Genomic DNA, 16652 nt, shown 5'->3' with positions numbered 1-16652 from the left:
ACTAGAGTAGGGTACTATAATTTAAGACACCAGAAACTAAGTCCAAATAAGTCACTCCACCCTTTTCCGTATAAAGTGCCCTTACTCAGTTCAGTGGTTCTCAGATTCTCCTCAGTTCCATGACTTCATACCATTAACCACTCAGACACTTTCATTTTTAAATATACAATATAGTGGTATATATTGACTGAAAACAAAAGAAAAGAAGATTTTATTTTGTTTCACATTATTTATTTCAAGCTAGAAGACATCTAGTACGTAATGTACATCGGATTTGGGGATATTCATATCCATTTTGTTTCTGTTTTAAGTAATATAGTTTTTGAATTAGTCTGCATTTGACTGAAGATGAGTTTTCTGAGCATCATAAAGTGCTTCTTTTCCAATCTCTGCCATGGTGAGCTCTGGATATGTTTCATGGCTCAGATTCTCAATGGCTCCAGCTTTTAACCCTTTAGTACCATCTCCCTAAATGCACTTTGTAGATTATGAGAGTCGTCCTGAGTCATCTGTTCTTTCATTACAAGTCAGGCACTACCTTCAGTAAGATTTTACTCACATTTGGGTGCATCTCAATAAATTAATTGACTTTGAAAAGTTAATTTATTTGAGTAACTGATTTTAAAATGTGAATCCAATGTGAACATGCAAAGTCATATATTTCAAGCATTCATTTCTATTCATTTTGAACAGCTTAAAGCTTTAATAACTCACATTTTCTATAAAATTAAATTATTTTAGACACATTTTTAAAAAGGTTTTCATAGAGAAATTGTCATTTTGTCTGACTGATGACAAGCTTTCATTCAGGAAAGTTGAGTGGAAGAAATGGTTCAGTAGAAAAAGATGAACCAAAACACAGCCCTGGGAGGTAGTATTCATGCACAAGGAACACAAGTCATGTATTGAGTCCATATATTGCATAATAACAGACAGTTTCAGTATGCAGAAATTTTCCTATTAAACATTCTTCTTATTGTCATATGTAATATAAAATTTTTGAGAATGTGAATTTTGGGTTTGTGTGAGCCGTTATCAAATATATCAGAAATGAACACTTGAAATACTGCATATTTCTCTGTGTTTAATGAGTTAAAAGTTTTGAATAGAATTACCCTTTTGGTGATATTATAATTTATTGTGATGCACTAGGATATTGTTTAAAAGGTAATGCTGCCAAAACAGTCTTTCACAACTTCTCTTAGCATTAGTGCAGGTACAATTTGAAGAAATAAAAAATGCTATCTAGTACCTATTGTATGATGTAGCAGTCTACTTAGAGTTGGACAAACACTGTCAACAAAGCCATTCTCAAGTGGCGTGATTTTTTGAAAGGCTAGCTGAGTGGCTTTTGACCTTTAAATCTGAAATCACCCAACTAAGAAAGTTACTGTTAAAGTTTTACATTTTTCTGTCATTCGAAGTCAAGATGAAACAGGACTTAAAATTGTATGAATGGTAATGCTACAGCACTTTAGGATTCCTTGTCATTCAGGCAGAAATTTAGACTGTATTCTTGAGATATATTTTATGGAATGACAAAATTCGTTCTTGGTCCAGGGAAGTTCTTGTTTGGCACCAGTACTGGTCCGCGTAGGCACAGGACAGCCATACTGAAGTGGAAAACATGGCTATCAGCATTGCACTAGAGGTATGTTTTCTAAAAAGTTTTGAGACTGGTTGGTCCTCCCAGTAACTGAGTGCCTGCAGGACCAAATAAAGGCAGTTTGGTCAGGTCTAGTTGGTCCTTGCTGCTCCTGTTGTTAGATCTCCAAAAGTCTTAAAGAATTCCTCCATTTCTCTCTGGAGGAGAATGTTTCGGTTTTCTGCATCCTGATGTGCCCGCTCTGAATTCCTGAGTCGGATCTCCAACATGTGACACTTCTTCCTCTCCTGGTCCAGGTCCTCTTCGAGGCGGCTTACCTGGCACTGGTATTTCGAACAGGACTCCTCCAGCCTCAAAGAAGAGAGAAAGATGCATTATTAATTTAGCAAATTGAATCGGCTATTTGAGTAAGTCAGTATAAATTGATAAGTCTTACTTGCGAATGCGGGTTTCATAGTTCACTTTCTGTGTTTTCAGCTCCTGCTTTAGTTGGGTCAGCTTGTTTGGGATTTCTTCATTTGTTCCTGCAACTTCCTCATCATTTGTTCCGTTTCTCACCTCAGTGTTTCTCTCTTCATCTTGTTCTAGCTTTGTTGACTTATTGCTTCCTTCTGTGTCCAACAGCGAGATCTTAAAGGGTGTCCAGATAGACGAAGTGTCAGTAGGCAGGCTTAGGCTGGAAGGAGCTACATTGTCATAGGCAGAGAGTCTGTGAGATTTGTGGAGAACTCTGTGAGAGTGGGATGTTTGAGGGGATTCTAGGTCATAGTCTCTTTGTGTGTCCTTGAGTTGTAGAGTGGTTTCTTTAAGAGACTGGGTTGAATCCTTAAGAGACAATGTAGAGTCTTTCATTCTTTCACCGGACGAGGTCGTGCGTCTATGTGCTCGGAGGGATGACAGGCCATTCATCAGCCAGTTGCTCCCACCAGATGCCGACACGTCCCCTGCTGAGCCTCCCATTTTCCCCTTTGACCCTCCAGAGACTACATTGCCCTTGAAGGAGCACCTCCATGAAGGTAGAGCTTTGGCCTGTTTGCTTGGGCTAACAGCAACTTCGCTTTCCCCTTCAGTTTTGATATTTTCTTTTTCATCTGCTTTTTCATTCAATGTGTTTACATCATTGCCCTTAGACTGGCTGTTCTCATCCTTCTCACATGCAAGAGGATTTGATGTAGGCAGCTCACTGTCCATCAAAACACTGGAAGGTGTGTGGTTTTCTTTGAGATTTGTAGAGTTTACACTTGTAGTATTTGGTAGGTCAGTTTCTTCTTGTGAAACCCATTGTACTTTGGATCGTTTGAGCTCATGTTGGGGTGGGAGAGATTTGATGTCAGTTTTGGAATCCTCATTTGGGTATAGTCGCAAGTGTTCACTGATCAGGACAGTCATCAAATGTTGCACTTGGGAACTTCCTAGATACATTAGAAAATACCAATACTTGAGTGAGCATTAAATGGAAGGTGTTAAAAAGATACAAATTGGCTTTCACATATCAGGCATCACATTATGACCAACTTCCTAAACCTTTTGTTGCAAAAACAGTCCTGACACCTCAGGTGTAGTCTATGTTCACTACTTACAATAATGTGGTTTGGCTGCCCATACACCTATTGCCAGTTCACCACAATTTGTTTGTCTCTTGGACAACATTTGTTGCTAGCACATCAACTTTGAGTACAAAATATGTGCCCACCCAATAACAGGTGCCATAAAGAACAGATAATTATGCAACCTGTCAGTGGTCATAATGGTAAGCCGGATTTGTGTAGCTTATGCTAAATAATCTCCAACCTTCCATCATTGTAACAGGATCTTCCACTCTTGGCCGAAGAATATTAGGTCCAAAAACGGTGGCCAAGTTCTGAACGCTCATCTTATTGTCAATGGACTGCAACTGAACCTCATCCAAAAACCTGAAAAGATAACCAGAAGAACAGCAGTATATAGCATTAGTTAATGTTTACTGTATGCAACTGTTAATCAACACACCAAAACTGCTTATTAGCTAACCACAATATTTTAGCTATTGATAAATAACCAATCAAGAATACTCTGATGTCTTTTGTGCGTGACATCAGAGTATATATAGCTGCAACAGTAAGCACAATGGCATAGGCCTATATTTGAATCATAGCTGTACAATGCAGTTTGTAACAGCTGTTGCATGGTTGGCTAATCTTAGTAGCAACCTAGACATTTGTAGGTTACCTCACCAGTGTTTTATAAGGAAAGCTAGCATGCTAATTTTACCATTTTAACTCACATCTGAACGTAAGCTGCAGATAACATAGAAGGTGATAGCAGTAATTAGCTACTGTTAGCTAACATACTGTTTGAAGCGTTCAGTTCAAAGCTAGCATAACAGCTAAGGTGAGTAACGTCTTTTGTATAAGCTACACTGCCTGGCCAAAAAAAAAGTCGCCACCAAAAAATGGTCACACTCTCTAATATTTTGTTGGACCGCCTTTAGCTTTGATTACAGCCCGCATTCGCTGTGGCATTGTTTCAATAAGCTTCTGCAGTGTCACAAGATTTATTTCCATCCAGTGTTGCATTAATCTTTCACCAAGATCTTGTATTGATGATGGGAGAGTCTGACCACTGCGCAAAGCCTTCTCCAGCACATCCCAAAGATTCTCAATGGGGTTAAGGTCTGGACTCTGTGGTGGCCAATCCATGTGTGAAAAAGATGTCTCATGCTCCCTGAACCACTCTTTCACAATGTGAGCCCGATGAATCCTGGCATTGTCATCTTGGAATATGCCCGTTCCATTTGGGAAGACAAAATCCATTGATGGAATAACCTAATTCAGTATATTCAGGTAGTCAGCTGACCTCATTCTTTGGGCACACAATGTTGCTGAACCTAGACCTGACCAACTGCAGCAACCCCAGATCATAGCACTGCCCCCACAGGCTTGTACAGTAGGCACTAGGCATGATGGGTGCATCACTTCACCTGCCTCTCTTCTTACCCTGATGCGCCCATCACTCTGGAACAGGGTAAATCTGGACTCATCAGACCACATGACCCTCTTCCATTCCTCCAGAGTCCAATCTTTGTGCTCCCTAGCAAACTGAAGCCTTTTTTTCTGGTTAGCCTTACTGATTAGAGGTTTTCTTACGGCTACACAGCTGTTCAGTCCCAACCCCTTGAGTTCCCTTCGCATTATGCGTGTGAAAATGCTTTTGCGTTCACAATTAAACATACTCCTGAGTTCTGCTGTTGTTTTTCTTCGATTTGATTTGACCAAACGTTTAAGTAATCGCCGATCACGATCATTCAGGATTTTTTTCCGACCACATTTCTTCCTGGAAGACGATGGTTCCCCACCATCCTTCCAGTTTTTAATGATGCGTTGGACAGTTCTTAACCCAATTCTAGTAGTTTCTGCAATCTCCTTAGATGTTTTCTCTGCTTGATGCATGCCAATGATTTGACCCTTCTTAAACAGACTAACGTCTTTTCCACGACCACAGGATGTGTCTTTTGCCATGGTTGTTTAAGAAATGAGGAGTTACTCATTGCATCAGCTGGGGTTAAATAACTTGTTGCCAGCTGAAAGATAATTGCCTATGCAGTACTTATCCAATAGGAGGCTTTTACCTATTTGCTTAGTTAAATCCAGGTGGCGACTTTTTTTTTGGCCAGGCAGTGTAGTTTCTGTTTGTATGTTTGCTGATGTTAGCATTTTAAAATATAACTTATAGATCCCTTATGTGGCTCAAAGCTTTAAAATGATGAATTCTGGACTTAGTTTTTCAACAAAACCTGAGTCTTTTTGTGATTGGTATTATACACGAAGTGGCTGGCAGAATCAAAATTATTTCAGAAATGTTAAGGCCATTGTTTCTGCTACAGCTGTTGAAAGAAGGGTTGAGTTATGTGGTTGGTGTGTGTGGGCTCAGCCTGTTATTTAGTGATTCAGAATACATAATAGACATCATGAAGTCAATGATGTCCTCTGGTGACAATGATGTGGGTGTGAATGAAAGTAATTTCTCAGATTTCTAAATCATAAAGTGGCAACAAGACTATTGCAATCACAACAAAATACTTTCACAGATGCATAAGTTAAACTTACTTGCAGATGTATTTCAAGAGGTTGTAGTTGACCTGAGGGAGGGATTTCACCTGTTTACTTAGCTCTGTGATGGCCTTTAACAAAAGAATCAACCAAATGACATGTTCATGTCCAGGAAAACGTTGAAACAATAAGATGAAAAGAGTTCAAATGAGAATTGTACCGTTTCTTTGTCCTTGCTAAGAAGCTGAGCACAGGATAGAAACTGTGTGTATTTGGAAAATGGGATTATAGGCTCTGGCAGCTCTCGTATGTACAGCTTTAACAGTGATGCCACTGTGTGGACGTCTGTGGAACTGTAGGGGGAAAATGGTGTACATTTTAAAATAACAACTAACATGCATAATGGAATAACATGTTGTACGCATAATATGACCTCTTCTGCTCTCTCACCTGTCGAAAACAGGGATTTCGCCACGGTCAAAAACATCCTGCAGTTCTCGAACATGATTTGTTTGCCCAGGTGCTCTGAAAAGACCCTCCTCCTTGAGTCCTTGTTCACGTATAAAGCTCGCACACATTTCGACTAACACGGGGACCACTCGCTGAGGGCCACACTGTGACTCATATGACATTATCGCCTGTAGATGCTGACCGAAAACACCTGCAGTCACACAACACAAAAAACTAAGCGAATAGATTTATATTTTCTGTTCTGCGCACTCCAAAAGAGTGTTGTTTAGTGGATTAATAGAAATGTGTGTTGAAGTAATCACACCTCCACCAAGTGGAGCCCAGATGGCTCTGCGTATGGCTCTGACCCATTCTTCCATGTCACTCTGTGAGTTGGCCATTAGCAGGAACGATTCATGACCTGCGTTACTACGATCCTTTTCTCCAGCTCCCCCTGAAAACACAGATTAGAGTGAATAAAAAAGATAAAATGAGATACAGTTCCTAACACTTTTTATGCCTCTTGAACATTTTATCACACTTCTACCACCCACTCCATTTTTGGGATTTTATGTAAAAGACTAATACTAAGTTATCAGTCAATCAATAATTATCAGTACCAGTGTTTTCAATAACCTTTGAAAACCAAGTGCCCATGTAAAGTACAAAGCATGGCATGAGCTCAGTCTCTTTCTTGTTAGTTCAGTCAGCAGGAGATCATCCTGTTTGACATTTCGCTTTGGCATTTGTTTTATCTCACGACAGCTTTGACTTCCCTTCAAGTGGCTTTGTGAACATAAAGGACTACCTAACTTTAGAAAGAAAATAAAACAAAATTTGGAATACAGGCATAACATTTTATTATTAGTGGTACGGCAGTCCAACATAGGCTTTCGGGAATTGGATTTTTACATATGATTATGTGCACTTATTGTTATGCCCTGCATTGCGGTTTATAGTGTGCTTTGTGTGTAGGGGAACCAACCTAGAAAGGGTTGTGTTCCCTGGAGACAGCAGCAGCTACTGCATCATGCCTCTCACTCAGTTCTTTCTGTCCAGGAATCTGCCCTCTGTATTTTCTCACTCTACTATCTCCATAATGCAAACACTGGCTGCATTTCCTATATTAAAATTGGGAGGGATTTTGCAAATATAAACCCACATTTTACAAATTACTTTCTAAGCACAATTTCTGTGCTTTTGTATGCAATTTACCAAAATCACATAGAAAAGCGTGTGGTTTTCATGCCACTGTGAGGCAATCTGAAACCTACACTTAGTGGAAGGTTGTGAATTATTGGGAAAAGGTAGGAAAGGTGCACTTTGACAGTAAGAATCTTGCAAAGATACACCACTAAAGGAATATTTATTTCAAGTTCATGTACAAACCAAAAGCATACCTGTGTAAAGTCATAAAAAAGGCATCAGCTAATATGTGGAAAAGATCCAAAGGTCTTGCAAGGCATCTGTTGTTTTAGTCCAGTGTTAAGTGAAACGAATAATAGGAACGAACTACAAATATGTAGAATTAGAAATATCATTTACACAGTTTAAAAATAATTTTGTTTTGCAAATTAGCTGCAATGCAGTTCGAAAAAAATGCCCATGTGTAGCTTACCTTACCATATTTATTCATATAGCAGTTAAAAATACATATGGTAGACCATAGTGCTGCACAAAAGGTAAAACACAAGACAGAGACCATGAAAATTTTAATTTTAAAAATACTATCAATTTTGTTATGTTTTCAAATAGGGTTAAAATACATTGACTGAAGGAGCATGGCATGTAGTGCAAAGCATTTGGGGTGCTCTGGACTTGATAAAGCGCTACACAAGGGCAGGCTGTTTACCATTTGTCTTATGTGCAAAGAAAACTTGATCCACCGCTTTGGGGCTACAAAAGAAAAAACGTAATTTTCTCTGCAAATTAAGATTCACCAGCATCACCTGGTCAGCTGACAAATGGCCTGGATGACTTAGAAATCATTGAGCAAATCATGAATACCTCTGTAAACATAAATGACCAGAGGTATTCTGGTCATTTCAGAATTATTACTGGTGACAAGAATATGATTTGCTGTGTGGGATAATTTATACTAGGTATAAATGTCATACCAACAATGACCATCTACTGTGGCTGTCAAAAACAAACCACATTCATGTTTCAGCGGAATAGATTAAGTAGCCGGCAATACAAATAAACACATTCTACCCATTTCAGTACCTTTTGCAATAGCAATAACAACTGAAACCGTGGTTTCTTCATATGAATGTGGAATTTTAGATGTTTTTGAAATAAAGTCAAATCCCGCATAAAATCTTAAAACAAATATCTCTATTTATATTTTAAAATGTGTTTTGAACAATAATTATGAAAAATGATAGTTGGAATCCTTGTTCAAGTATCCCTTAAATAAGGATTACTGTACAACCTTACACAACAGACATGGTACTCTGCCAACTCACCTGGAACAATTTCAAAAAGATGGCGACCTGGCTCATCTTGATGGGCTGAGACCTCATTGACCTGACTGCCCTGAAGAGGAATGCAGCCCTGTAGGAGAAATGAAACAGCAGCGAGATAGAGGGAAAGACAAGCAGAGGGGTAGACTTGAATGTGAAGTGCATGTTAAACATTGTGGAGTAGTGAGCATACAGGATGCTGGGCAACTGTCCAACAGCGAGAGGTAATTGAGATTAAAGCAAGAATGACTCAGGGGAACTTCTCTTCATCTACTTATCCCTGGGGTGGTTCCGGATGTACCGTAAGATGGCTAAAAGTCATCCTCTTATATGACAAACCAGTTTCTTAAAGCATTATTAATGAATAGGTCTTAACATAATACAAAACACTGTATGTAACACTTTAAATCAAAATCAAGCTGTTGTATTACATTGGATGAGCATGTACACTCTTAAACTACTTGTTATAGGACTTGCTAAGACTTTTGTAGTATTCTTTCCTAGGATCCACATTGCATGGTGGGTCCCCTACCGTGCTTCCATGGCAAGCATGGTATTCTTTTGACGTGGAATATTGTTTTTGACAAATATGTCTTTTGATATTGTTGCTCAAAAGATCAATTTCTGTTTTTTATCAAACCATAGCACATCATTGAAAAGGGATTTGGAGTTGTTGTTGCCAAAGCTTGATGTTTTGTTTGGAAGATAAAATCTTTTTTTTTCAACCATGTTTCTTAGCTCAGACGATGAGGAACACGTAACATTTTACTTAAAAAAGGCACTTTAATTGTGGTGTGCATCATGTTTGTACCCACTGCATGTGAATTTTTTGTTGTTGGTATTATTACCTGTGCCTTGCTTTCATCTTGGTCTTTGTAAAAGTACAGAGCTTCAGACCTCAGGACAAACCATCGCAGCTGCCAGTTTTTCATGATACTTCTCTGCCTCTTCAGCCAGCCTGCCTTCAAGGGTTTCTCTTGATCCTGAGGAGAGCAAGGCCTGGAGAGTCGAGACAATTCTCCAAGCACCATGCTCTTGGATCGTGCTGCATGGACACAAACATGAAGGTAACATTGAGGTATTAAGATAATCAGAATTACAATAAGGACACAGTACCCTGAGGAAATTGTCATCCCATTTGAACTTTTTCACTTTTTATAGAATAAGTTAAATTAAGTCAGTTCTATTTCGCATAGCCCATTGTAGCAACAAGGCAGATAAAATTCTTAACACGCTAAAAAACATAACACAATAAACAAATAAAAAGGAAATGTCACATTAATGAAAAAATAAAGAAAAGTAATAAATGAGAAAATTGATGTTCTCTCTTTATTAAACAAAGGCAACTCTAAACAAATGGGATTTTAGCCTTGATTTAAAGGACCTTTGTGTTTCTCAGTTGGTAGAGTTGTGTAATTTTCTCTACATTTGTTTTAAATGGACATAGCGTTGGTACTGGATATACAACCACAAAGTTCAATGCCTTTTGTTTGGAATTGATCTGATAAACCAACACAGAGTAGCATATAACTGTGCAGTGAATGAAAACATTTTTTTCAAATAAAATCTTGCTGGGGTATCTGGGCAATGCCAGATACCACACCTTTAACTGAAATCCAGGCTTTACATGTTTTGTAGATTTTATTTGTTTCCTTCAAATACCAATAAACAAGCTTAGAGTTGCACCACTGCAGACAGGACACCTCTGCTTTGGATCATATTGTTCTTCACATGGCACAGAGTAATTACAAGTATGGATTATATATTAGCATCTATATGCCGAATCTCTAGAGCAAAAAGCAGTGCCAGTGTAATAATCTCCAGGGAGTCATGGAGAGACATAAGCAGAATGCAGTGGGAGAGGGAAGGAGAGACGGGAGGAATCAATGGCGTCTTTTTTTGCTTTTAATTGCATCCTGCATTCTGCTGAGGACAGCAGGGAAGGTATCTGTAAGGGCCTGGACAGAAATCTCTCTTTCCATTTCTCCCTCCCGCCTCATGCAGTCTCGTATATCAGCTCTGTGTTTGGACTTTAGTTTCTCCTCTTTCTGGATGTCCTTTCTTTGCAGTGTCATACATGCTGAGAGGAGAGAAGACTGTAACGTTCACAGAGCAGTCATTAGTAAAACTGTATGCTGACATCAGAAGCAGGCGGAGCATGATCTATATTTATAGCAGACATGGCCACATCTTGGACATCTTCATTACAGAGACAGGAAATCTAAAGGAGGAACTGATTTTTCACAATCAGTGAATACATCATAGTGAACTGCAAGTTCATATGAAAGTGTGAGTTTATATGAACACTCTTCAGTGTGGAAGATTTTGTAGAAGAAGGAAAACTCCAAAGTTAGTTATTTTCATCATGAGTGAGGTGTGTGTGAAAGATAGATTGCAGTGATAATTTCTCTTTTTTGTCTATTTTATTTATTTTTTTAGTTTTTTTCATCTTACAAATTACAAATCTGTCTGCGGTTTTGGGTATGGAAATGCGTCATCTGCCATGGACCTGACTTCAGCAGCATGCTCGATTAGTGAATTTAAAATCTTCAAGGGTTTTCATTTTTAGCCAGATGAAAAGTAAAGATACTTTAATGGAAATGCCAGGAGGAAGGGCAACAACTGCAAGCCACTCCACTTAAAACAGCATGCATGAATGATCCAGGAACCACCTGCTGTGAAGACCACACCAAGTATCTATACTCTGCTTCATTACAACTTCTGAGGCAGGAGCTGTTCATCTGATTTACAGCTTCCATATCCATCTCTGCACATTCACACTGGCCTGCTTTTTCCATTTGTTCGCATACATGGATTTTCCTCTGCATTAGAGGGACTATGTTTGACAGTCAGCTGTTGTGATTTTAGAGGAGGAAGAGAGTCAAGAGTTGCTCCGATCTAGAATTTGTCACCTGTTAAGAGCTGCAACCAACCAGCTGGGGTACACCCTGAAAAACACATAGGATGTGCAGGGCATTGTTGAAGGCTGCCAGCAGCCATGTTTACTACAACCCATGTACAGCAAAATCAAATTTGATGGGTAATAATTTAATCAATTGTGGGAGACATGGCAGATTACATCACCCCTGTAGTAGAGCATATTAACTGTTACTGAATACTGGGAAAAACTGAAGGTTCAAGGACTTTGGAAAACAAAATTAAATAAAACTCTGCAAATTACAGTTTACAATGACGACCTAGGATGCAAACTAGCATAGTGTGCAGATTTAACTATAGTATTGAAGCACTCACACTGATGCCTTTATCAATGAAAGCACTAACAGCCGGGAATATTATAAAGACATAACAGATGGAGCTTTGCAGAGACAGTGAGAGGAAGACATGAGAAAGCAGGAGTGACAGAGAGAGCAAAAGGAAGAGAAAAGGAGGAGGGATTGTGCTTACCCCGGCGTGCCTGTTTTATCTTGGGGCTCAGCATGGTTACCGTTGCTGTGCTGCTCCCTCTCACAGAGACATGACTGCATCCCTCACACACTAACCCTCACACACAAACACACTTAGCGCCTCTTGCAGCTGCCTCACCCTGTTACTCCTCATCCTCTCCCGGCATCTCACTCTGATTTCATACTGATACATGCAACCACTCACGCATACACACTTACAGGCACTTAAGCATGCACTCTCCTCTCCCTCCTCTCTTCTCGTTTCTCTGATTCCGTCTCTGTCCCACTGCCCTGATGTGCCGTTGTTCTCCCATACCTAAAGCCCAACCCACTGCCTCTCTTTTCGCTCCCTATCGGTTTCTCCGCCTTTTGCCGCACACTTGCAGTATCAGTTTCTCACCTTCTATAAATATGTCCGACTATGTGTCCTCTATCTTGTCACCTATTTCTTAATTTTGCTCCAGTCTGTTTCATAGCCTCTGCTCCCTGTAATCTGTCCATGGAGATTTGGTCTGATGCTTGCCTGAAGTAAAACCTCAGATCAATATATTTATATTAATGGGCAACGTTCTCAGGAGTAAATGTTGCAGAACCAGTAGACATGGCATTACATTGTTCTCACTGACCACTTTGCATTCTCTGTACTACTTCAGTATAAGGCAATGCTATCTGAATGATGGATTTTTTCAGGTGAAAGTCGTTATTTCACCAAATTTTTATTGAGAGAAAAACTCAATGAAAAACTAAATTTCACACTGAAAACAGCTCAAACTTGCAAGTATTTAGCTTTTTTTCAGAACCAATTAAGCCTATATAAGGAATGCAAAGACTTTAAAACAGTTCTGTATCCCATACTTTTTCAGTAAACCATTCAAAAGATCTCAGGAGACATAAACCTTCTCCAGATCAACAAAGCACTTGTAGATCTGACAACCAAGCTCCCTTGAGCATCACTGGCTGAAATGGACCAGCGCTGTTGCTCATTTTGTCAATTTATTTACACAGTAAGAAGAAGGATCTTGAGATGGGAAATTAAATGGTTAGATTGTCACAAAACAAACAAAATACATAAAAAAGTGACTCAGCAAGACAAAACTACGGTTATGTATGGCAAAGATAAAAATTGAATTTAGATTTAGGTTGAGAACTGGCTTTAGTTATGTTACGTATTTTTATCAAAATCAACATGAACTAAGTATTTCAGTACTCGCTGCTCTTTGAGCTCCTACTTTTCTTTTCTCCATGTTTTAGACTTTACCTTTCATTTGCATACCACACATCATCTATGCAGTCAAAAACTCAATTATTAGCTTGATTTCAAAGAGAACGAGGAAAAAAGGTTATCCATAAATAAATTTTGCTTTGTAGAACAGACATTTCCACAAACATTGTTTGTAATTTATTTTTTTGTATAAAATATTTCTGTGCAACTGTATCATCAATTGAACATGAAAAGAGGGCTACTCAGTTTTGGTAGGAGATGTGTTCTGTACATCACTGACAGCCAGGACCCTGACTCATTCAGGATGAGGTTTACAGTCTGACAAAAACTGCTACACTTCTCAGGCGCTCTGTAGTCTGTGTGGTCGGAGCCACAACACTCAGGGGAGTGATGTTCTTGTTTCTTTCTGGTTTGCTGTCAATGGATGTGTTAAAATGTTTAAATGTTTTTCATCAGGCTGGCACACAAAATGCAGCACATAGAAGCTGTTAGCACAAAAAGCTTTCTAAGGCTTCAGCACTTTGTAGTTATTAAAGACAAATTACCAATCACACTAATTAAAGGCTTTAGAGAGGAGTAAAAGCAAATTAGTACTAATACAACTATTGTGAAGTAATTGCCATTGATTTTAGCAGATAGGCTAAAGCAACAAAAATCCTTACCTGATATAATTATTTACAAAACCAAACTAATCTCTGTGCCTCACCTGATTGTTGTTTTGAATTTTTTCGGATCTGAAGAGTTCTGGATGACTTCATGACACTGAGCTCGTCTGTACAGTTATGTCCTTTTCAAATGTTGCCATTTCTGAAGCCACGACAAAAACACATGCAAATCCATTAGTCTCAGGGCCCAAATAATGTCATTTCCAACATTGTGTTTCTCCAGCCTATAAACAAGCTACAACTCAAACTCAAATGATGTTCACACAGAGAAAGAAGCACTATAGTCGCCATAATTAACACAAATAACACGTGGCTAAGGAATGCTGATGTGAATAGACTCTAGCAGAAGGAAGTAGAGACGATCATGCGAGGATTACTTGCCATGTCAGTTCGGCTGGGTTTCCCAGACAACTCCTATTCTTAAGAAAGGCTCTGTTTGCAGCTCAAGATTGCTCACATAGTTCTAGATAGCCTCTTTGATTGGAGTTACCCATCTGTATATATAAAAAACTAAAAAGAAAATCTAAACGTGAAATGCTCTCCTACTGTGTTCCTGCACTGAATCATCCACAGAGGAAGTGAGCTGCGCTGATGGAGAAGTGAAAACTGATGACTTGAAAGAAAATTACATAATGGGTTTCTCCCTCTGATGTTATTACTGCACACTTCTCCTGGCTCCAGATGAGCTAAAAAAAAAAGCTCTGCCTCCTGATGCTTTACAATTCAAAAGGAGAGTCTAGCATTTGAGAGGTTTGACCAAGTATGAGACAGACTCGAAACAAAGTGTATTTAAAAAACAATACATTTTAATAAACATGATTTCTATCACATAAAAAACATCACCATAAATAAAACAGTAATTTAGGAAAAACACAGGAGGCACAATATTGAAATGAGAAAATACATTGCACTGTCAACGACTTGCAAATGTATTCATACAACTAGAACTTTTACATTTTGTCATGTTACAACTACAAACCTCTACTTTAATTAAATTTTATGTAACAGACTGACACAATGTAGAGCACAAATATGAAGTGGAATAATTATACATTTTCAAAATATTTTGCAGACAAACTCCTGAAAAGTATGACAGTGTTTTCCTCCTGGACCACACTAAGACAGGGATAGTTCTAGAGATTATGTCACCACCATAATACATGGTAGTTGCAGCATCATGCTGTGGTGATCATTTTTTTCACAGAGAAAAAGTAAGTTGGTCAGAAATTGATGGGAAGATTGATGGAGCCACTTACTGAGCAATCCAAAAATCTCTTACAGGCTGCGACTTACAAAGGGTGGTAGCTGTTCACATACATCTAAGATGCTAAGCGTGTTGTAGGTGCCCACTCAAAATCTGGAAGTAAATCCAACTAAAGATCTGTGACATAGTATGAAGGTTACTGCTCACAGATGACATGTCCATCCAATCTGAATGAGCCACTTTTTAAAAGGACAAAAATGTCAAGCTCTAAAAAGGCAAAGCTATACATGTACCAAAAGACTTGAAGATGTAATTATAGGTGAAAAATTATTTCACAAAATATAGATTTAGGTAGTTGAATAAAAATGCACACCACACCAATAATAACAGAAAAAAACCATACACTTTCTACTTTACAGTTTGTGTTCTATCACATAAAATCTCCATAAAAAAATCTAGTTTGTGACTGTAATTTGACAAAATGTGAAAAAAAACCCAAACATTCAAGTTATAGGAATACTTTGACAAAGTACTATATTCATGAACAGAGAAATACTATAAAAAGTACTTGGTTTCAGTCTTAAATGTGCTCAGCTTCATCACTTCACATGGATGAGAGGCAGTACAGCAGACACTAAATCAGCGTATGTGACATAGCCACTCACACAGTCCAGACACACCAGTCTCTGAGGGGTGTGGGGACTATCATCTATAATCTGGAAATATGGTCCTGTGAGACATGTAGGAAATGAGTGTTTGATTCAAGGCATGAAAAAAGCACGTCCCATTAGCCAGAGCAAAAAAAATAAAAAATGTGAGGGTAGAAAAGTCTTGAAGCAGATGAAATTAGAAAGATGTCTCTTAGTGCATCTTGGTCTGGAGTTTACCCAACAGTTCATATAAAAACCTTCTTTAAAAAATAAAAATTACATTAAAAGTACCTGTAAACAATGTCACTAAAAATGTTTAGTTAGTTATTTGGTAAACCACAATCAGCATGTCAGCTGGTAAATCTACTTTTTTTCAATAAATGCAATATTTTCTAAATATTGCATTTCTAAATATCTAAATATATCTAAATATTTCCAGAGATATTTGTTCTGCTTAGTCTACTTTTAAAAGTATAAATACAAAACTTTCCTTGATTGTATGGCAGATGATTCTACAATGGTCATCATTGAAATGTGGACCCTGCATAATGGACCCTCTTCATCTACAGAGAGAAAAAAGGAAGGAAGGACTCGAACAAAGTGGGGATAGAAAAAGGTAGGAAGAAAGAACAAAGGAATGAAAGGACAAAGAAGAAATACAGGAGAAAAAAACTAAAAAGAAATGGAGATAATGAAGGAATGAACAAAGGAAAATCTAATGAACAAATACTGAATGAACAAAACCAAAAGACAAGAACGAATGTCTTCAAATTGATGAATGATGAATGCAAAAAGTTTTTTGGTAATAAAATGAAAAACTAATTCTGTATATACATTTTTTATCGTCTGTTCATTTTCCCCAGATGTATCCAGACTTTCATGGTTATAACGCATTTATTGTTTCAAAACATTGATGCACTACTTCAAAACTTTTGGGATGAGGTGTACAGGGCTATAA

At 38.3% G+C, this 16652-nt stretch overlaps 1 protein-coding gene and 1 long non-coding RNA gene across 3 annotated transcripts; one reads left to right on the top strand and one right to left on the bottom strand.

Annotated features, from left to right (window-relative positions):
• Nucleotides 1–188: 188 nt before the first annotated feature.
• Nucleotides 189–14416, bottom strand: arhgap22a (Rho GTPase activating protein 22a). Of its 2 annotated transcripts, XM_032552563.1 has the most exons (11): nt 14222–14416; nt 13882–13982; nt 9398–9594; nt 8553–8640; nt 6410–6538; nt 6085–6295; nt 5855–5987; nt 5692–5765; nt 3398–3519; nt 2043–3018; nt 189–1957 (listed from the first exon to the last, which is right to left on the bottom strand). In XM_032552563.1, the coding sequence occupies exons 2-11, from the start codon at nt 13931–13933 to the stop codon at nt 1738–1740; spliced, it is 2202 nt and encodes a 733-aa protein (XP_032408454.1). In that variant the 5' UTR covers nt 13934–13982; nt 14222–14416; the 3' UTR covers nt 189–1737. The 2 variants fall into 2 exon arrangements, with proteins under 2 accessions (XP_032408454.1, XP_032408455.1); XM_032552564.1 differs by lacking the exons at nt 13882–13982; nt 14222–14416 and adding an exon at nt 11955–12669.
• LOC116712737 (uncharacterized) lies at nt 3874–16353 on the top strand. Its single transcript, XR_004337650.1, has 3 exons — nt 3874–3976; nt 9503–9616; nt 16201–16353. It is a non-coding gene; the product is annotated as an uncharacterized LOC116712737 (long non-coding RNA).
• Nucleotides 16354–16652: the final 299 nt, after the last annotated feature.

Source organism: Xiphophorus hellerii, chromosome 22 (genome assembly GCF_003331165.1).
Source record: "Xiphophorus hellerii strain 12219 chromosome 22, Xiphophorus_hellerii-4.1, whole genome shotgun sequence".
Classification (NCBI taxonomy): domain Eukaryota; kingdom Metazoa; phylum Chordata; class Actinopteri; order Cyprinodontiformes; family Poeciliidae; genus Xiphophorus; species Xiphophorus hellerii.
The sequence above is the reverse complement of the archived record's forward strand: the minus strand, read 5'-3'. Positions and strand labels throughout refer to the sequence as shown.

Bases quoted from the DNA above. Each gene is read 5' to 3' on its own strand.
- arhgap22a (XM_032552563.1), bottom strand. From the start codon at position 13,933: ATGAAGTCATCCAGAACTCTTCAGATCCGAAAAAATTCAAAACAACAA. The intron at 9,595-13,881 runs GTGAGGCACAGA...GTGTCCATGCAG, and splicing joins AAATTCAAAACAACAATCAG to CACGATCCAAGAGCATGGTG. The intron at 3,019-3,397 runs GTTGGAGATTAT...TAATGTATCTAG, and splicing joins TCCTGTTACAATGATGGAAG to GAAGTTCCCAAGTGCAACAT.